Source organism: Thermobia domestica, chromosome 4, assembly GCF_964235325.1.
Source record: "Thermobia domestica chromosome 4, izTheDome1.hap1.1, whole genome shotgun sequence".
In the NCBI taxonomy this organism is placed as follows: domain Eukaryota; kingdom Metazoa; phylum Arthropoda; class Insecta; order Zygentoma; family Lepismatidae; genus Thermobia; species Thermobia domestica.
The window spans coordinates 259,008,777-259,029,786 of NC_137457.1; the positions used below are offsets into that span (position 1 = coordinate 259,008,777).

The 21,010-nt window shown below is 39.0% G+C and overlaps 1 protein-coding gene across 3 annotated transcripts in view; it reads right to left on the reverse strand.

The window, feature by feature from the left end:
- LOC145684020 (sialate O-acetylesterase-like) overlaps positions 1-21,010 on the reverse strand; it is a 102,870-nt gene that overhangs the window by 46,770 nt on the left and 35,090 nt on the right. For all 3 annotated transcript variants that reach the window (XM_081755833.1, XM_081755835.1, XM_081755834.1), the window contains exons 3-4: positions 20,569-20,715; positions 17,517-17,596 (exon numbers count right to left, since the gene is read on the reverse strand). In XM_081755833.1, the coding sequence (XP_081611959.1) occupies positions 17,517-17,596; positions 20,569-20,715 (227 nt within the window). The remainder of the gene's footprint in view (positions 1-17,516; positions 17,597-20,568; positions 20,716-21,010) is intronic.

Below are 21,010 nucleotides of genomic sequence, written 5' to 3' on the forward strand. Positions count from 1 at the left end.
GTTTCATGCATAACAGGAATCTTGTTTATCTTTTTCAAAATTTTAATTTTATTCATTCTAAGACTCTACCGACTGACTAATTTTAGTAAATTAACTTTGTGGCAGGAGGTTGCAGTAATTTAACGTAATTATCAGATTAAATATTAAGATTCCTCCCACATTTGCATTTTAAATATTAATTAGTTTGGTAATTTATTCATAGTATGCAAACTCACCTTCCTCCCGCTCACAAAGAAATTGGCTGCCTTGCGCGTGGGGCACGACACACACACCATCCTGGATGTATGTTTTGTTTTTAGAAATGTCCCTTGCTAAATTTTGCTTTTAATATTAAATGTTGTTGCAAGAGAATTAAAGTAAAGTCTTGTTTTCTTTTTCAATTTTCTGTTCAGTAAAGTATGGTGCCACAAGAAATGAAAGATACCCAACGTTTTTACGATATTTAGTGCAAGCCAGACGCGGGTAGCAGTAGATGTGTTTTTCTTTCAGGTTGTCGCGCTGCCATCCAGAAAGTTTATTATTTATGTGTGTATTATTTATGTGTCATATGCATTTATTTTGTTGAAGTGTGTTGCAAAATTTTAAACCTTTTTGGAGGGGAATAACATTTAGTGAATTCAGATCAGGCATATTAGAGCACATAGTTGTTTATTTAGAGTTCATAATCACTTGATGGTATTAACGCGGAGACAAGCTAGAGCGATGGAAGGCTTTGTAGGCGACAACATCATTGACGAACAATTTGCGCAAGTAATGGAATTTCCATCGGAGTCTCAGGACACCGGAAGCGATTCGGTAGGAAATGTAAACACCTCTCTCCAGGAAGTAGTTCCGCCTGGAGAAGGTACCGTTAGTAGTGAAAGGGCTATTGAATCGGAGCAGGTTAGGGAACCTGTTCCTAGCACCTCAGGGCAAGTCACAACTGTTACTGACCCGTGTCTCGCGTCACTATTTAGCATGTTAAAGGAAATCTCTGGCAAGTTAGAAAACCAAGAAAAGAAGCAAGAAAAGTCACTGTTAGAAATTTCGAATAAGTTAGAACACCAAGAAAAGAAGCAGGAAATATCACTTTTGGAAATTTCAGAGAAGTTAGCGAAACAGGAAAAGAATTTAGAAAAACAAGAAAGGGTACAAGAGAAAACGTTATCGGAATTAGCAAGTAGGCAGGAGAACGCTAGCAGAGCAATGCTAGATAGGTTAGAGGCTGTTCAAGAGCAGATCACTGCCAGTTTCCGGCATGAGATGCTCCAAAATGTGACAGAGCTTGAGGCAAGGATCGATTCCTCAGCGGAAGCTCTGGAATCCAAGATAGCAGCATCCTGCCAAGAATTAAAGTCGTCAGTTGAGGCAACCGAGAATAAAATTAGTGAACTAGAGGCTCACACTGAAAACAGGATAGGCGAGATATCTGAGGTCCTTGGTTCGGATCTCGCGCAAGTCTCTCGGGATGTCAACCATTTACGTGGTGACATGGAGAGAGTGGGGGAAAATGTAGCCGCCGTTTCTACTGAAATAGATAGAGTAAAAGCAACAGTAGATAGTTCAGTGGGCCATTTACAATCCAAGTTGCGTAGAGCAGAACTGAGATGGGAGGAACAGCTGGAACTGTTAAAGGAGTCGGTGCGAGAAAATGGTTCCAGCTGTCAAAACACAGCCTCTGTCTCACATGAGAGAATCGAAACGCCGGTCGCTGGACCGAGCCATGCGGGACAGTTCCCTGAGCTTCCCAGGCGTGAGAACTCAGACGAGCAGGCTGCCCCTCCCCCTCAAAACATCAATAACGTCAGCAGTAGCAATAGTAGTGTGGCTACTTGCCAAGCAGCGTCGGCCTTAGGGCTATTACATCGAGATCTGTCCCTTCCTGTTTTTACAGGAGGCGAATCAGAAATACAGGCCCATAATTTTCTAGTAGAGCTAGATAATTACTTCGACCTAACGGGTGTACCAGAAGAGAGACGGTTAGCATTTTCCTCCCACTGCTTCCGTGGCATCTCACGCCAGTGGATGCAGGTGACTTTGAAGAAATGCGCTGATTACCAAGATCTTGTTAGACATTTCAAGAACGCCTATCTCAGCGAGGAAAAACTTGCTAATCTCCGTGCCTCCATTTTGACGTCACGTTTTGAGACACGGGGAAATAAGAAACCGACGGAATACTTGTTGGAGTTACTGCATACCAACAGTATTCTCGACCCCCCATTACCTCCCCAGGTACTTTTGCGTGTTCTTCCACGTCAATTGCCATTCTCCATCTATAGATGTATTGTGTCATCTAAACCTCGATCTATAGATGAATTGTTGAACATTGTTGGTGAGCTTCAGTCCACTTACCAGCCACCAAGTAACAACAACAATAGGAGGGGAATAAACACACTGACAGTAGAAGAAGAAGAAGAAGAAACTGGACGATCTTCCCCTCCCCCACGAAACAGTAGGCCGAGTAACCCCACCAGAGACAGGAGGATCCACAGGGACAATGGGCCTTATTACAATAGGGGTTCACGTAGAGGCAACGGAAATAGAAATAGCAATAATAATGGCAATTGGCGTTCGAGAAATTCCAGTGGTCAGGAGCGTGACACTGGAGATTCTCGAACGAGAAATCAGGGCAATCGAGGACAACGGCGTGGAAGGAACAGGGGTCGTGGCCACGCACAAACTCGCAATAACAATAGAAATAGTGACTATGCGGCGGAGGTTAATGAGCTCCGAGTTCATAACGAAAGGATGAACAGTCCTCGAGACAAGTCTCGTCTCGTGGGAATTCACGTACGAACAGCCCTGGAACTAGTCAACGCCACTGAGAACTGTCCGCATGTTCTCAGAGCGGTGACTTGAATACTGGAGTACTGAATATTCAGGAGCAACCGGCGAAATGTATTTCTGAGGATATGCGTAATTGTGTTAATGAATGTAATAATGTTTTAGAAGAAAAAGAAGAAAATTGTGAGACACTTGTAAAGACTTTAGACACACTTGAGAATGGGGATTGTGAAACTTGTAGACGTATAATTAGCACGACACATTTCGATCGTGAAGGAAATAACGACATTCGTCATCCCGAAATTATGTTATTACAGAGAAATGGGGACAAAATTAAAATTAACAGAAAGTTGTTTGACGAGACGAATGCGATCTTTAGGGACCTGTTGGAAAGCTCGACCGAAAAGCTACCTAATAATAATTTAGTAACACTTCCCGAGGTAGAAGTAGGTCTATTTAATAATAAAATTCTGGCATTATTGGATAGTGGCGCGAGTATCTCAGCTATCTCATTGCAATGTTGGGAAGAAATACGTAAGCGAGACCCCCCACCAGCGTTCATCAAGTCATCAAACATTAGAGTTAGTTCAGCGTTCGGCCGCGCCGTTGCTTCAATCATCGGCCAAGTATTGTTAGAACTCGTGATTGCAGAAAAGGAGTACTATACTTCAGCAATAGTAGTGAAAGGGCTGAACCGTGAACTCATTTTGGGTTCACAGTTCTTTGTAGAAAGTAGAGCGATCCTAGATTATGAGAGAAACGTCCTTTTGCTTAACCATCCTCACCATATAGAAGTTTCTTTTCGAGACATCGAAATAGAGGAAGAAGACCTTTTCATAAGAAAATTATCCTGGGAGTTCGAAGAGGATGTGGTTGATTGTGAGAATCCCACACTTAGTAGTATGTGCGTGTCGAGGAGAGGACCGCTGACTACAGAGCAGTTCGAGCAAGCGTCAGCAGGTGGAGGCCACCAGCGAGAGTTGGCTACCCTGCGCAGCCAGTTGGACGATGGGAAGTTCCCAACTGCAGCCGAACTCGCAAACGTTGTTTACTCGCCACAGGAATGGGCGAAGGTTCGAACCCAGGCTACACCAGAGGAAATAAGAGATCATGTCGAAAAGTATACTGATTTGAGTGGGGAGGAAAAGCAAAAGTTGTACGATGTGCTCTACAAACATCGACGCATATTTGACGAGAAGCCCGGTACCATTAGGGATTACCAGCATTCCATAGAGGTGACTGATGATCGACCCATGAAGACAAGGATGTATCCTTATCCTCTTCGACACAGAACGGCTGTTACTAATACCATCAATCGTTGGTTGTCGTGGGGTATAATAAAGAAGCATCCCACTTCTTATCTAAGCCCACTTGTGATTGTTCCGAAAAAGAATGGGACCTTGAGAACTTGTTTGGATGCGCGTAAGCTTGGGGCTATTACGCGCTCAGAATTCGATCAACAAATCCCTGCACTGTGTACATTGCAAGATTTATGTGAACGGAGTTGGTTCTCTAGTTTAGATGCAGTGGATTCTTTCATGCAAATTCTAGTTGAGGAAAAGAGTCAGAAATATTTAGGTTTCCTTCACGACGGAATTACGTATGTATTTAAGAAGCTACCATTTGGGACCAAGCAAAGCTTAGCTTCATGTGTGCGTGCGATCAATTCCATTCTCGGGGATGAGTGTCGTGAATTTTGTGGCCATTATGTTGATGATGTAACCATATCGTCATTTTCTTTTGATGAGCATCTACGCCATCTTGATATTGTATTAGGGAAGTTAAAAGTAGGTGGCCTAACTTTAAGATTGAAAAAGTGTCAATTTGCCCGCCGGAGAATTTCCATTCTTGGCTATGACCTCTCGCCTGCTGGAATTGAGAAGTCGCAGGAGAAACTGGAGAAGGTTATGGAATTTCGTAAACCTAGAAACGTGAAAGAATTGAGAAGTTTTATTGGGTACTGTCAATTCTACAGAATATTCAGTACACAGTATTCAGAAATTTTATATCCATTGTTTCAGTTGTTAAAGAAGGGAGTGAAATATCAATGGTTGCCTTGTCACGACGTAGCGTTTCAAAGGATACGCGAAGTCTTCAGAGAGAAAGTAGTGCTGAAGAAGCCGCTCCCTGACAGACAACTTATTTTGGAATGCGATGCTTCCGATGAAAGTTGTTCGTCACATCTTTACCAACTGGACGACAATGGCGAGGTCCGTGTAATAGGAATGACGTCACGCATCTTTAATGCAGCAGAACGTAATTATGGAATTTCAGAGAAAGAGATGGCTGGTGTAATTGATGGCGTGTGCAAGTTTAAGCACTATTTGGTAGGCAATTTCTTCAAAATTCGCAGCGACCATCAATCGATACGTTTTCTGCTGTTATGTAGGCTTACGTCACAGCGTCTGATGCGTAGGGTACTAACTTTAAATATGCTGACATTCGAGTTCGAGTATGTGAAGTATAAGGACAATTTAAGTGATTACCATTCCAGGTACCCACCAAATACAGGGGTTCAATTTGATAAAGCAAAGAAATTGGTGTTAAATGAGTCTCTAATGACAATACTGACCCACATTCCGAGTCAGTTAAGGGAACTGATTGCAGTGTTGCCAGAGCTGCAAACTTCTGACCCTGTATTTGGCGACGTCAAGAGAAAGCTGCAGAACCAGGAAAACTCAGGGAAAACAGCCAGCGAGAACCACCAGTACTTGCTCTCAAATGGACGGCTATGTAAACGTGACCGTTCCGGTCTACGGATTTGCATACCGGAAGTGCTTGTGCAGCCATTGTTGGAATATTACCACAATGAGCGAGGACATCTGTCTGCTAGCAAGCTTGTGCCAATGTTGACTGAATATTTTGTATGGCCGAAGATGAGGAGTACCATAAAGAAATTCTCAGCTTCCTGTGGTTTGTGCCAGAAAGCATCCCCCCTCACATGTATCGTTCGGGACCACTGAACCCTGTTTTAGTGCGCCGCCCTGGGTACATGGTATGCCTGGACTGGTTGGGGCCTCTCCCTGTGGGGGTAGGCAACGTGTCATACATCCTTGTATGCGTGGATGCTTTCTCCAAGTTGATAGGCCTGTATGCGTGCAGAAGGGCAACCACAGACACAGCGGTAAAGAAGCTGAAGGAGTTCCAGAAACTGTGCCCGTCTGCTGAGATCATATTGACGGACAATGGGACACAGTTTTCAAGTGCCAAGTGGAAGAAGGAACTCTCGGACTTAAACCTTAAGCCCATCTATAGTACTCCGTACTATCCCCAAGGAAATATGGCTGAGGTGGGTGTAAAATCGACAGTGAGAATGTTACGAAAATTGTGCCATGACAATCAGAGAGAATGGCCCAAACATCTTGAGAAAATCGAAAAGTGTCTCAACTCAAGCGTACATCTGTCGACTGGTCTAAGTCCATTTCAAGTGCACCTGGGAGAATCACCGTCGAGAGAATTGGCAAGATTATTCGAGATCCCAGAAGTAGAGAGACACAAATCGTTGAAATATTACGTTGAGCTAGCAGCAAATAATCTGAAGAAGTCAGCACAGCGAAGAAAGAAGGCCTTTGATAAACGTCGCGAGCCAGCGCGTTTCGAGGTTGGAGATTTGGTACTGGTGAGAGCTTTTCCCAAATCTGACGCTTTCTCTGGCATTACCAAAAAGATGATGCTCCTTTACACGGGACCTTACTTGACACTCTCCACTGCGCAGAATAATGTCTGCACGCTCGGTGATCCTGAGACTAGAGAAGTATTGATGAAGAGAAACGTGTTTCACCTGAAGAAATACGTGCAGCGTGAAGACACGCCTCCTCAGGACCCAGCTGACCTGATGACGTAGGAGAGGCAGGAGGTAAACACGGCACGTCATACAGGATGGAGAGCTGAAGAAGAAAGATACACTCCCAGACGCACCTCCTTACGTCTGGCTTTCAAGAGAGTTGTTGCGCGGAGTGTAATACTACAGATGAATAATGATATAACATAGAGAGATGAATTTCGTCTAGAATGATGAGTATAAAGTGATTATGACATGTTAGGGATTATTTTTATTTGTTATTAGTGCTTAGCTTACTATTTTATTAGTGTCAGAATATATTGATGTATTTAGGGAAATCTTGTGTAAAGTTTAGGATATACGGAATATGTATGTGATTTACGTAAAGTATATTGGTACCTCTTCTGAGAAAATGCAACGATTAAGCGATTAACGGTTGCATTTCCTTAGGAGGGGAATAAATGTGAACGTCACATGAACTGTGTTGTAAGATGATTTACATATTTAATTTTTGCGTGAAATTATGAATATTATTTCAAGTTAATTAGGGATTTGCATATAAAGTTTATTGATATTTACATACTTATCAGCGGTAGCATATAACTTTTATTAGTATTTTTATGTATATATATGGTTTATTTTGTTATGTAACTGAATATTAATGAACAACAGGACAGGACTTCAGAGTGAAGAAATGAGAATTTGATATTAATAAATATTAACTTCGAAGAAGATAGCAAAATTTATATTTTAGATGCTAGTTTGCTTGCATAGAGGCAGAGATAGCTTCACAGAGAAAAAAAACTTAAAGAAAGCATGCGTGCTTAACGGAGCGTTGGCCTCCCACGTTGTAGAAGATTTTTGAAATCAATATAACCATCTGCATAAGGATAGAAAACCTATGAGATTCAGATTTTGCTTAGATGTATAGCAAGGTTCATTCCTAGTGGTGTTATAGGTAGTAGCATACACTATCACTACCGAGACACAGTTCCTACGAAGACAATGCCTTAAAAATCATAAAATTTTTAGCATGTCTATGAGAGAAATCCGAATACAAAGAGGTGTTATTTTTTTTAAACACGCCCATTTTTAGCGTGTTCGACTCTTGAAGCGTCGTTTTGCCAACGGATCACTCTCAGAGAAAGAGAAGTTGACAATTTCAAAATTATTGACGAGTCCACTTGAACTAGAGGGGAAGCTGTCTAGAACGTTGTTTGTAATGGTTCCATGACATCCGCTAGATGTCTCTGTCAAAATATAGTTATCGTCTGCTCCGCCGATATGATTTGAGTAGTAATATGTGTTATGTTATGTAAATAAACTTTCTGGGTGTTCCCGTAGTATTAGACTTATGTAGCTCGATATATATATTTTGTTTTGTAAAATTGGCTTGTACTAATACCAGTTTTAGGCCTAGTTAATGGTTATGGAAGGTATTCGGAGAGACTAACACATACCTTAGTTTTTTTTTTAAATCTAGCCGAGAATGCAATACTGTTGCAAAAGAGAAGCGAACTTCCAATCAGTTATATTATGTTTATTATCATGTGTCAGGCTACTTTAGCCTTGTTTAGGGTCATTTTAATTTGTTTATATTTTGGATAGCTTATTTAATTTGTTTAATTAACTTCATTAATCAACTCAGAAAACACAATCCTTCAATGCATCCGTTTCTGTAATTTACCATATTCAATGTCACGTGTTCAAACAGTTCCTGGTGTCGCCGATAGGTGGCTTCACCTGTCAAGGTGTCTAAGTAAACATGTCAAGTGACGAAGTTTGAATAAGTTTGGTGTTTATTTTAATATTTCATTATAAATACAGCACAGTGTGTGTGAGTGAAAGATACTAAACGGAAGCTTGATTATTAAGCTATATAACACACATAGTGACATTCAACGATGCAATTGAAGTGAACTACAAAGTGGAAAAGAACATGAAAAAGTGTAGTATTTTGAGTTTTCTAGGTCACTGGAAGCTCACAGGTGAGGGATGCACCTTCACCCCTATTCGAGTGGAACGGGCTATAGTGGATTGGCCCGACCCAAAAGTTGAAAGAAACAATGAACCGCAAAAGTATATAACATTACTCGGGACAACGAGAGTGGCAGTTCTTCCTACATTTAGCTAGGTGTTAGCAATAATAGTTCGTTAAGTATAAAGATATACTTAGTGCGTGTGTGCTTTGAAATGGGCAGCAATAGTGAATTTACCTACGGTATTTCCTCGTTTACTCTGAACTAACATTCTCGTGGTGGAATGGGAGAGTAGGAGATACCACTAATATTTACAGAAGTGTGTTCTTACAAAAAGTCTATAAAAGTGATATAAGACAAAGTGCTACATGTATCACAACTTACTAGTGGGAAGAGACAATGCTTTACCCTATATTTCGTAAAGTGCTTCGCACCAGTAGTAAATTTTGCCATTTTTACGTCACACGCCGGATCACTTGTTTACGCTACTTATAGTACAAACTAAAGCTAGTAGTAGCAATAGTGAAGAAAAACTCAATGCCCGATTCTATGGGCAATCTTCAATGCTATCTTATAGCATAGTTTATTTAATCATCATTGAATACAAGAACTGAGCCATTTGCTTGTACTAAGTAGGCGGGTTTTTGTGCAAGAGAACGTCAGTGCGTCCGATGATAAGAGTCTAGTGAGAACTCTCGTCAAATAACAAATATATTCTCTAGTTTTATCGCACCAAGGGCTACGCTTTTGAACCGCCACTGATGTTACTGAAATCCAATGGCAGAAGAAGGATGACGGTTGACCGAGCCTAGCAGCACCATCGGAGGGAAAAGAGCATGGTACACAACATTGGAAGAAACTCGACCCGGAAGTGCATTCAATAGTGAAAGCAGAGACACTTCAAGCAAGAAGAGCGCGGCGCCTTAACTTCAAAAGTGCACGAACGATAACAAATCAAAGTGTGATAAAGAAATATTAAAAAGAAATATTTTTTTTAGGTCTCATAGCGAGACCGCGCGCGCGAGTGCTCTTGTAATAATATTTTTGTGCATCTGGAATTACGGAAGTGGTGCATTAAAACAGGATTTCCACTGGAATGTTGACTTCTTTATTGTTTGCAGTTTGGCCGCAAGGTAATGTGTTACCCTTTTGTCTATCTTGTTTGCTTTTCAGGCCAGAAGCTGGGTCTATCCATGGATCGTAATTACGATGAGCGTATTTTGGGTGTCTTTCACATACAGGATGGGTGTTAAAACCATAGTAACCTGTAAATCAGAGTTTCATGCATAACAGGAATCTTGTTTATCTTTTTCAAAATTTTAATTTTATTCATTCTAAGACTCTACCGACTGACTAATTTTAGTAAATTAACTTTGTGGCAGGAGGTTGCAGTAATTTAACGTAATTATCAGATTAAATATTAAGATTCCTCCCACATTTGCATTTTAAATATTAATTAGTTTGGTAATTTATTCATAGTATGCAAACTCACCTTCCTCCCGCTCACAGCAACCTTGCAAATTCAGAACTTACAGCAAAATTTCTTTTGTCGATCCATTTGAAACTACTCGACCCCTTTGCATTTGAAATATCCAAGTTTACCCTGTAGCTCTGTTTGGGTTGAACCTTTTATAATTCAAAATTCAAGTCCCTTAAAATAATGATGGACGTATTTTGCGTTTTCTCATATTCGCAGTCATTTCGAAGATACACTGAGTGGCAACGGACTTTTTTGACACCTTGTATATATATATATATATATATATATATATATATATATATATATATAAGCCCTCATTTTCTCTTAATTTCATTTGGAAATTATTGGAGTTTTCCCCGTAACGAGACATTGATGAAGGATGTAGTATATCAACAATAACAACATTCAAACCATATTTATTATTCCATTATATTGTGTAATGACGCGTATCTCTAAACGTTAATTAACAAATGCTCTTCATTATGTTCGTAAAATCACTTTGTCAATTTACAAGTGTTGTACCATGAATCATGTAACAATAAAACAAGGTTTGAGATCTAACTTGTAAGACTTGTGTGAACTAGTGTTGTCCAAGACACTCGAGAAATTTCTGGTCTCGTCTTGGAGATATTCTTCTTCCCTCTATTCTCGTCTCGGAAACAAGAGAATTGAGCCAAATGGGAAATTTTTCATCTTGTGGGCAACACTATCCGTATTCAAGCCACGAAATCATTCAAATTGATGTAACTCCGGCATTGGTTTTTGTACAAATCCGAACTAGGACTCCTTTTAGAGTAAATTTAATTACTTTTCGGGGCATACAGAACACCAGAAAAAATAAATTTATTCATGTTACACATACGTAAAAATAAAATAAAATTTTCTAAATGATTTCAGCAAAATTTTAATATTATTATAGCATCAAAGTATTATAGAAGCCGTGATGTTTTTGACAAATTGTTTGGCATTGACTAACAATGGACTATATAAAAATTTATTATTCATAAATGACTTATGGACAATGTATTTCTTACTATACACGAAAGAATACTGTATCTTGTAAAAATTTCTTTAAAAATTATTTAATATAGTCCATTTACGTATTCCATTATTTCTCCGTCACAATCATAAATCCAATATTTTGTCACAATCATAAATTGTTACAACGAATGTTCATATACTTTAAAAACAAAATAATCTTGTTGCAATAATTTCGACAATTTAACAATTATTTTTTTAAACTACATAATATGAACATTTTTTTAATTTCTGGCAGGTCAGGACAGAAAGGTTTTACATTTGTATAATTTGATTTTCTATCACAAATAGTTCCCAGTTATATCAATTTAAATGATATCGTGCGCGTGAATATTGATATTTTTAGTGAAAGTTTGAAGATTCATTTCAGTGAAAATATGTAATCGATATTGAAAAATGTACGTCTGGTTAATTTCTGAACAGAATCTCAGAAAAAGTTTAAATAAGATCTGAGAAGTCAGGAATTATCGATGTTCCGCTTGGCATAATATTATTGTATCACACCATTTTATAAATATAGTTGCAAGAGTGTTAGTATTCGTTTTATTTTTTTAATCAATTCTTGTTTTGTTTGCGTGCAACTAGTTCTATTCATATTCTTTGTTTTACCTTTTTAAACTATTATAGCTCTACTAAAATCATAGGTTTGAATCGAATCCGACTTGGTGGGGGGGGGGGCAACTTCACACTTCCCCCAAATCATAGTTTCTCATTTCCCCCGTTCTGGGTATAGCACAAATTCTAAAATTTGCGGCATAAATCAGCACAAATTAAGCACTAAATATTGGCATAGGTTTGAATCGAATCCAACTTGGTGGGGGGGCCAACTTCACACTTCCCCCAAATCATCGTTTCTCATTTCCCCCGTTCTGGGTATAGCACAAATTCTAAAACTTGCGGCACAAATCAGCACAAATGGAGCACTAAATATTGGTATTGGTTTGAATCCAGTTTGAGTTAGTGGGGGGGGGGCAGTGTGAAGTTAGCCCCCCACCATTGTCGTCAAATTCCGTTGTTGGTAATGGAGCACAAATTCTAAATTTTACGGCACAAATTAGCACAAATTAAGCACTAATTTTTGATAGTATTCGCAGTCTTTTATTGAGAGGTGGGGGGCCAACTTCACGCACCCGCAGAAGTGAGTGGAGACATTCAGACCAGGTTTCAACGAGATCCTCCGCCGAAACAAACACTTTTACCGCAGTTGTTTCAGACGCAAAGTTTTCACCCAAGTTACACGCGCAATGGTCCGCAAAATGTCGCACAGAACCTGTCGCCGTATTATCCTTTGTCATGAGAATGACAGTCGACAGACTGATCCTTTGGATACTAAATGTTTCCTGTCTTAATAAAACTTCTCGAAAGCATTGTTGTTCATGCCATTCATTTTTTTTCGTGTAGTCATCTACATACGTTAAAGTGCGAACGTGAAATAAAAGCAAGGATAGGAATGGCGAAAGAAGCCTTTAGGAGGAAGAAAAGTCTGTTTTGTGGGACCTTGAATAAAGAGTTGAGGAAAAAGACTCATAAAATGCTTCGTGTGGAGTGTTGTACTATATGAGACGGAAACGTGGACATTACATAAAGGTGACGAAAATCGACTGGAAGCCTTCGAAATGTGGGTGTGGAGAAGAATGGAATGAATTAGTTGGGTCGAGCGGAAAACGAATGAGAGAGTGTTAGAAATGGTGGGTGAGAAAAGAACACTTTTAGATATTGTTAGGAAGAGGAAGAGAAACTGGTTGGGACATTGCCTAAGAAGAGATGGTATCATGAGGGACGTCCTAGAGGGTATGGTGGCGGGAAAGAGAGGGAGGGGGCGAAGGAGACTACAATTAATGGATGATATAAAAACAGAAAGATCATACGCGAAGACGAAGAAGTTAGCGGAGGACCGTGGAGCATGGAAGCTTCTCAGCTGCGGCAGCTGACCTACCAATAAAGGCAGAATACCTATGAATGAAAGTGGTTTATTACTTACTTTCAGGGGTAACGGAACTTTGTGGCCACCCTGTATATATGTGAAGCTAGTAGATGTACAAAACTTGTTGGAATTTACTTAAGGTATTGCACCGTGAAAATGAGTGAATTTTCCGCAAAACTACGGAACATTTCACAATTTAATTTCGATAAAGGTGCAAATGTACCACAGGCACGTGAAGAAATTTGTGTAGCATATGGATAAGATACGTTATCAAAAGCAACATCCAAAATATGGTTCACAACGGAAGTTCGGGAGAAAGCACTTGCCTGCAGATAAACTAAACATGCCATTTAAAGAACCAATTCATGCTGATTACACCAAACTAGTAAAATTCCTGTACGGTTGAGAACTGTTCGAGAAATTTAACTTGAAAGTTTACATGAAAAAAAAAATGAGTATATACACATTTAAACGCGTTAAGTGCAACATTATTAGGAACGAATATTGACATACAAATTGAAATCTATCGGAGGTAACAAAAAAAAAAAAAAAAAAAAAAACTATTTTGCAATAACTAACAGGATTCTTAGTAAAAATTAGTCATTATACTGTTCTCAATAATTATAGGTTAGAGATGAAAATTTATCACTTTTGTTCTTCTGTTCTATGATGAAATGATGCAGGCAAAATACTTCCTTGCATCATGAATATTTTATATGTGCAGTTACATTGAATCCTTCAAGAGAAAAATTCGCATAACCAAAGCTGAAAGCAAATTCGAGAGGTGATTCAACAGTATATAATTTGTTCGGTAACATGCCTTGTGGAATGCAAACTGAAACAATCCAATGTATTGCTGTGAATCGGAACTGATTCATTAACATGGACACGAACTTGATTTTATTGTTTCGTTGGTACATCATAAAATCCGGATGAAGAAGTTTCATACTATGTACAAATCTCCTGTCATAATCTTTAATTGGTCGGAATCCAAACACATCAAATGGTTGTACAAATCGTGTGCAGTTCTTTGGTATATTCTCAACCATTACGTCTTTGCCATTCGTCATCCAACTTGCAGTGGACAATTTGTCCGTGAATGAACCCCTGTGATCAAGCAGTAGCAAGCTCAGACCATCATATCAATATTTGTTGCTAATAATGCTGTACTTAACGCGTTTAAATACGCATATACTTATTTTTTCATATAAACTTCCAAGTTGAACGTCTCGAAAAGTTCTCAACCATACAGGAATTTTATTAGCTTGTTGTAATCAGCATGAATTGGTGTCTCTAATGGCATGCTTAGCTTTCCTGCTGACGAATACTTTCTCTCGAACTTTCCTTGTCAGTCACTTTCGTTTTGGAAGATGGTTCTCGAAGTGGGCGGCAAATCTCACAGCACAAGTGGGTAATATGTTGGTAAAAGTCCAGCAAAAGCGACATGTAAGCAGTCCTAACATCGCCAATGACCTAAACATCCATAATCAAATGTATTAAACCACTTGGGGAAAGCTTTATAGAAAGAAGCTTGACGTTTGGGTGCGACATCATCTAACTCAAAAATTTTTATTCGATCGAATTTCTATCAGCGAATCTCTACTGAAACGTAACGAACTTGGACAACTTTTGATCACGAATGATGATAAGTGGATAACCTACGGCTACAATGTGCGAAAAAGATCGTAATCGAATCGAGGAAAAGCTCAACAGTCTGAAGCAAGGCACACACTGACTCCCAGGAAGGACATCGTGCATCACAAACGCTACCGTTGAGCGGAACGATAGATTTGGATATGCACTATTAACAATTACCGCAAGTGCACCTAGTAATTTAGCAGAAACGGCCGGAACTGGTCAACAGAAAGGGTGTCGTATACCACATTGACAACACCAGTCCCCATACATCCTTAAAGGCCCGTCAGAAATATAGAGAACTAGGCTCGTAGGTTTAAGTGCATCCACCGTGTAGTCCAGACCTCGCACCATCAAAGAATCATTTGTCTCGGTTTCTGGAAAACTCCATGACTAGTATTATGTTAGTTTCAAACGAGGTCTGTGAGAATCACGTGTCAAAATTTTTGACCAAAAACCACAGAAGATATCGATCAGATTATTGTGTTGCCAGAAAAATGGTACAAGATCGTGAAACAAACTAGTGCGTATCTGGTTCCATAATGTTCTTTTCAAAACAAATAAATTTATTGTCAATTTTGGCCTCAAAAGGCTCAATACGTTTTAGAAAACGTGATATTAAGACCCAAAAAACACACTTTAAAGAAGAAATCAATTTAAAAAGCGTTAAAACGTTACTATTCTCAATAACAAAAAAATGAATTTTGTGCCAACCCAAATAGACTGTTGCCTAATATTAAATTATAATTTAATGCTTCTTCAAGTACAGGAACATGTGGTAGGCACTGAACACTAGATTGAGACTGTACGGAGGATGATCAAATTGTTTCCAGTAAATTGTGTGACGAGATTTTGAGTTTGGGTTGCAGCAGGCACGTAGCCAGGGGGGGGGGTCCGGGGGGTCGAGACCAGAAATGAAAAAAATAAGGAAGGATAAAACAAAATGAAATGACAAAAAGAAGGATCAGCGTTAAAAATTAAAAAGAAAACTACAGGAAGCTTTTGCTTACTCTTTCTTATAAGGAGATTTGTATTACTTGCAATATGGTGGCGAGGTAAGCGAGGTATTCTAGAAGAGTCAGGGAATTTGAAATTTCAAGAAAAGTTATGGAATTCTCAGAATTCCTGCTACTAGTCAGGGAAATTTCAAGCTTTCGAAAGCATAAGTGCCGTTGTGTAACAGCATGGACATTTATAATCATAACTTTTCGTCATCGCATCCTTGCAGTATCAAACATGTTATTTCAAGGACAATTTTCTGTTGCTCCTTTAACCTGTCATTTGGAACCGACAGTAGTTGACGGAATAATAAAAACAAAAAAATATGTTGAAAGAAAGTTCTGTTAGCATTTGATTCAACAGAGAAAGGAACACATATATTGTAAAAGTAGTTGAATATACAAATGCTTCGCACAGGGACTGTATTTGGAAGTCAACGCCTGTGGGAGTATCACCATTGATCTCAGCGACCGCGAAAACTATGGATTTGATACTAATATCGGTCATTTTGAGCTATTTTTACATGTCTCAGTATCCACCCCCCGTTGACTCCCGGCCCGCATACTTGCAAGTCATCGCTAATGGAAGTGTCACCATTGATTTTAGCGACCGCAAAAACTATGGATTTGACACTAATATCGGTCATTTTGGATTATTTTTATATGTCTTGGTATCTCACCCCCCCCTCCGGTGACCCCGGCCCGGAGCCGAATAGCCTGAATTTGGAAGTTAATGCGACTGGAGTTTCACCATTGATTTCAGCGACCGCGAAAATATGAATTCGACACTAATAGCTCAAGTGGTAGAGCGTTGGCTTCGCATTCGGGAGGTCGTGGCTTCGAATCCCGCTGCCTACCATCCTGACTGAGGTTTTCCAGGGTTTCCCTCAGTCCTACCAGGCAAATGCCGGGATGGCACCTACTAAACAGGCCCTGGCCGATACCTTCCCAAATCCTTTCCATTGTTAATGTTGTTGGATATTCAGTGTAAAATGGCCTCTGAGCTGTATCTGGTGATTGTTAAATAAATAAATATACGGATTTTCTACTACTTTTACATGTCCCGGTAAATGCCCCCTGAGACCCCCTTGGTTCGAATTTCGACAAAAACGCTTCGTCTTGATCTGGGGTCTGGGGCAAGGCACCCCTGACCAAAATTTGGTAACTCTCGGTCCACTCGTCTGGTCCCCAGCCCGAACACAGACAGACAGACAGACAAACACACAAACAAACTCTGTTCTCTTTCACGTTTTCATCAACTTTCTGTACCAAATCTTCAGTGATGACAGAAGTCGTTCACTTCGTTCCTCATCATGAATATTCATGAGGCCATCTTTAAAAGCTTTTACTCATTTTCGTACCATTCCATCGCTCATAATGCTTTACCAATCTGGCAATGAATTTCAGCCACTTTCACACCTTTAGAACTAAGAAAGCGAATCACAGCGCGTATTTCACAGTTATCGAGATTCTCCATCGCTGGAGGAATTTTAATTACTCATACACAAACGTAAACACGGGCAAGTACACAGCACGCATGCACTGGATCCCGACCGTACCACTGCAGTGGCCGAAGTACAAGACGGTACTTACTTGATAACATGCCTCGTATTTATATAGACCTCCAGTAGTGCTTCCAACAGTGAGAAAATCGCTCCAGGCCTAAGGTGACTACTTTGAAAGTGATGGTGTGAATTAGGATTTAAGACATTTTCTGATTTTTTAAAGACAAAATTCTCAGAAATTTTGGGTCATACCTACAGTAGTATTTCCAACTTTTACCTCGAACTGTACTTGCAGGCCAATTATTATTAATATTAAAAATTCATTACAATATTTTACCCTATTTTGTTATAATTGAAACTTGTTTTACTTACAGCGTACTTACACCACTTTAACACACATGTATTAAACTTACTTGATAACTTTGCATTGCAACGATTGTGTGAGGACCACCAGCTTCATGAGGTTCCAATTCTGCTCTCCAAATGCCTTTTTCTGCGAAAAGAAATAGTTAGTGAAAACGTGTGTCATTTCAAATGAAGTAATACTGTAGATCAACACCAAAGTTTTGAATCGGTGCTGCAGTCTGTCAGTTTCAGGGCTGAATTCTCACTGCACAAGGGATTAATATTTAGATGCTTTTAAATTTGAACTGTGGCTTTTCTTTCGAACAGGAAGTTAAAGGTGTTTAATTGGGCTAAAAGATCGGATGCATTTGGGAATTCACCACTATGTTGCTTGAATCACTACAGCACAACGTTGGCCTTGTGACAAGCGGGTGTTATCCTGCTGAAAGATGGCATTCCCAGCTGGTAACATGACCGATATGAATGAATGAATGTTCATGATCAGCAATGACCTTCTGACAGCTAGGAGCCATTATAATGTCCTCCACGCTCACTACTGGGTCCACAGATGACCATGTAAAGGTTTATCGAGCCCTGATGAATCCACTACTGGTATGTAGTAGTCATACTGTACACGTCTTGAGCAGTTGTTTCCCTGGAAGGAGAGAGATTCTGACCCAGGTATCGAAGTGATGAAGGCAGTGTCGTGACGGAGTATGCACTGTTGTGCCATTACTCTGCGGTCTAATGACAAAGAGCACGCCCCTATTCCAGTCATTATTGTTGATGCTGTGCGGTTAACATTATATGACACCAGGTGCGTAAGCCCATATCTAACACTAACTATACAGTGAGCTATCTGTATTATTATTCAGCAAAACTATTCAAGTTTTGAATTCAAAGTGTAATATTTTGACAATAGATGACAGTATATTAATTTTACTTATTGTTTAATGAGTAGTAATTCACGAACGTCATCTACCGTTCTTAATATTTACACTTGAGTCATTCGACTCGAGGAGGTTTTAAATTTAATTTCCGGTGGTTGAATTAAAGTTAAGTCCCTTTTAGAGGCAAAAGTATTAGAGATGTGGATCTACATCCATATAACTTCCCAATAAAGGCGCGTAGGCTAACTATATAGCCAGTGTTAGCAAGCTCAGTTCGCAGTGGGAGAGCGTTACATGCATTACACTGCTTCAGATCCCTCTTGAAACTGTACGTCTCTTTCTATATGGCATCACTGCTCAATGCTAGAGTTAAATACAGATCAAGCAATCAATCACCAGTCACGGCGGCTCAGTGGTAGAGCGTTCACCTCTTGTGCTTTGGGTCCCAGGTTCGATCCCAGCCCCGCCAAGTGAAATTTGTGGTGGACAAACACCGTGTGCGTGGGTTTCCTCGTGGTTCTCCCGTTCCCTCCCACTTACTTCATTCTACCATTTCACTCATTACTCATAATCAAAGTCTCCTTTAGCCTCACCGGCACAACGTGGGACGTAAAAGTCAAAGATTTTATTTCATTTCATTTTTCGATTACAATCGTTTCACAGCCTGAATATTATATTCCAAATACATAGATATAATTATTATTATTTATATGATATTCTGTGAAGTACTTACTGCTGTGAGGTTGCATGAGTACCTCATTATTATTTATATGACGTCCGTGGTTTTCAGTCATTATGTAAATAGAAACGCAACCTTTTAGGCAACATACCTTCACTGCTTTTCAACATTCAGGTAGCCGGTATGTCGAATCAAAATTTTAAGCATACCGTCTCTGCTTTTTCTCCACCTTGAACACTGGTACTAGTATTTCATTAATAACTTGACAATATGATATATCCCATTTGTGGTGAAAAAATCTATGAAGGGTAGTTTATTCTTGGCAGAGATTTTTTTTTCGAATAATTTTCTCAATAACAAGTTATGGTATTTTGTTCATACTTTATAAATAAGTACTTCATAAATAACTCTGTTCCTTACGAAATTACAAGTGTAAATTGTTCCTTACGAAAAAAATTACAAGGAATAGTTTACCCTTGGAAATGAGTTTCTTTTATCTGACTACTTTCTGAAAAATGTCACAAACGATTTATGTCATATTTCATAAATAAATATTTCATTGTTATTCTTGTAATGTTGCGTAAATCACTTCCATGAAGAATATCCCACAAAAGGAAGTTTATTATAGGGGTGACTTTTTTTCTTTACGATGTTGTAAAATATCACTCATGTGATGTTGTTTTTATAAACAAATATTTCATTAATAATCCTAAGATATGGAATAAGTTTTTTGTTTTGGAAAAATCTACAAGGAGTGATTTCCTTTTGGGAATGAGCTTTCTTTCGGTGAAGTATTCCAAACCTCCTTAGAAAAGAAATGAAATGAAATCATCCAATTTAACGTCCCATGATTAATGCCTCTTAGGCTAAGTAAGACGGCTGGAATAATTGGTGGAATGAGAATATGGAGGAAACGGAAGTACCGCAAGAAAATCCAAGGATACGATGTTCTCTACAACAAACTTAGTGAAACGAGGATCGAACCAGGGATCTCACGTACCAGAGGTAATCGCTCTATCACTGAGCCACCGTGCGCCCTAAAAACGCCTTTGAATTTTATTCGTGTGTCAGAAGAAAATGTTTCTTTAAAAACTGCAACACAACATGATTTAGTTCAAGGAATTAGAGAGAGAAAGTTTAGTGCGGTGACCTGTACCTTGGTTTTTTTGTTTAAATATGAAATTGTCGACGGATAAGACATACGAGGTCGTACATACCAATCAATAACTAAACAGAGTCAATAGTCAATTGAACTGTACTAAATGAAATGTGAGTAAATTCTACTCCGCTCTTTTCTAGAAAATCAAGAAACACAAATTTTTAAGACGCTAAACACATGTTGTTCGTTGTCAATACCAATTTCTAGTTTTATTCTGCGGGTATTTATTTATTTATTTATTTATTTTTGTAGTACAATGTATGTAAAATACATTGTTAAGTAATAGATTGTATTTTGTATACTCCTAACAGTGACACACACACATACTAATAACAACGATAATTAAATAAATGTTTAAGCAAGGGCATACATATAGTTGAGATAAAACGTACCATTAACAGTTGTATTGACGCTATTTCCATCTACTTCAACGATGATCCCAGCCGAAGGAATTCCATAACCCCAAATGGTTGTTGAGTGAGGAGCCATTTGAAGTACCATGTGAGATGTATAATAAGAAGCAAACGAGAATGGACTGTCTGAAACAAAAAAAGATTTTAGTTAAGATTTTATTAATAGTCATGAAACCATTTTCAGTTGTATGAAATTTATTTCGGAGTTTGGTCAGCAACCCAACAAACAGTGCAGACGTTAGCTAAAGAATACACCTGGTGTTATGTTGCTCTCTTCTTAACTTGGATTTATACTATCGAGAATCGAAGTCCGATCTTCCACACTCTAGAGGATAATAATAGAATAGTAAGTATATTTAATACCTTGTTTTCACTTCTAGAATTTAACATTAAGTATAATATTGTTTCCTAATTGAACTTG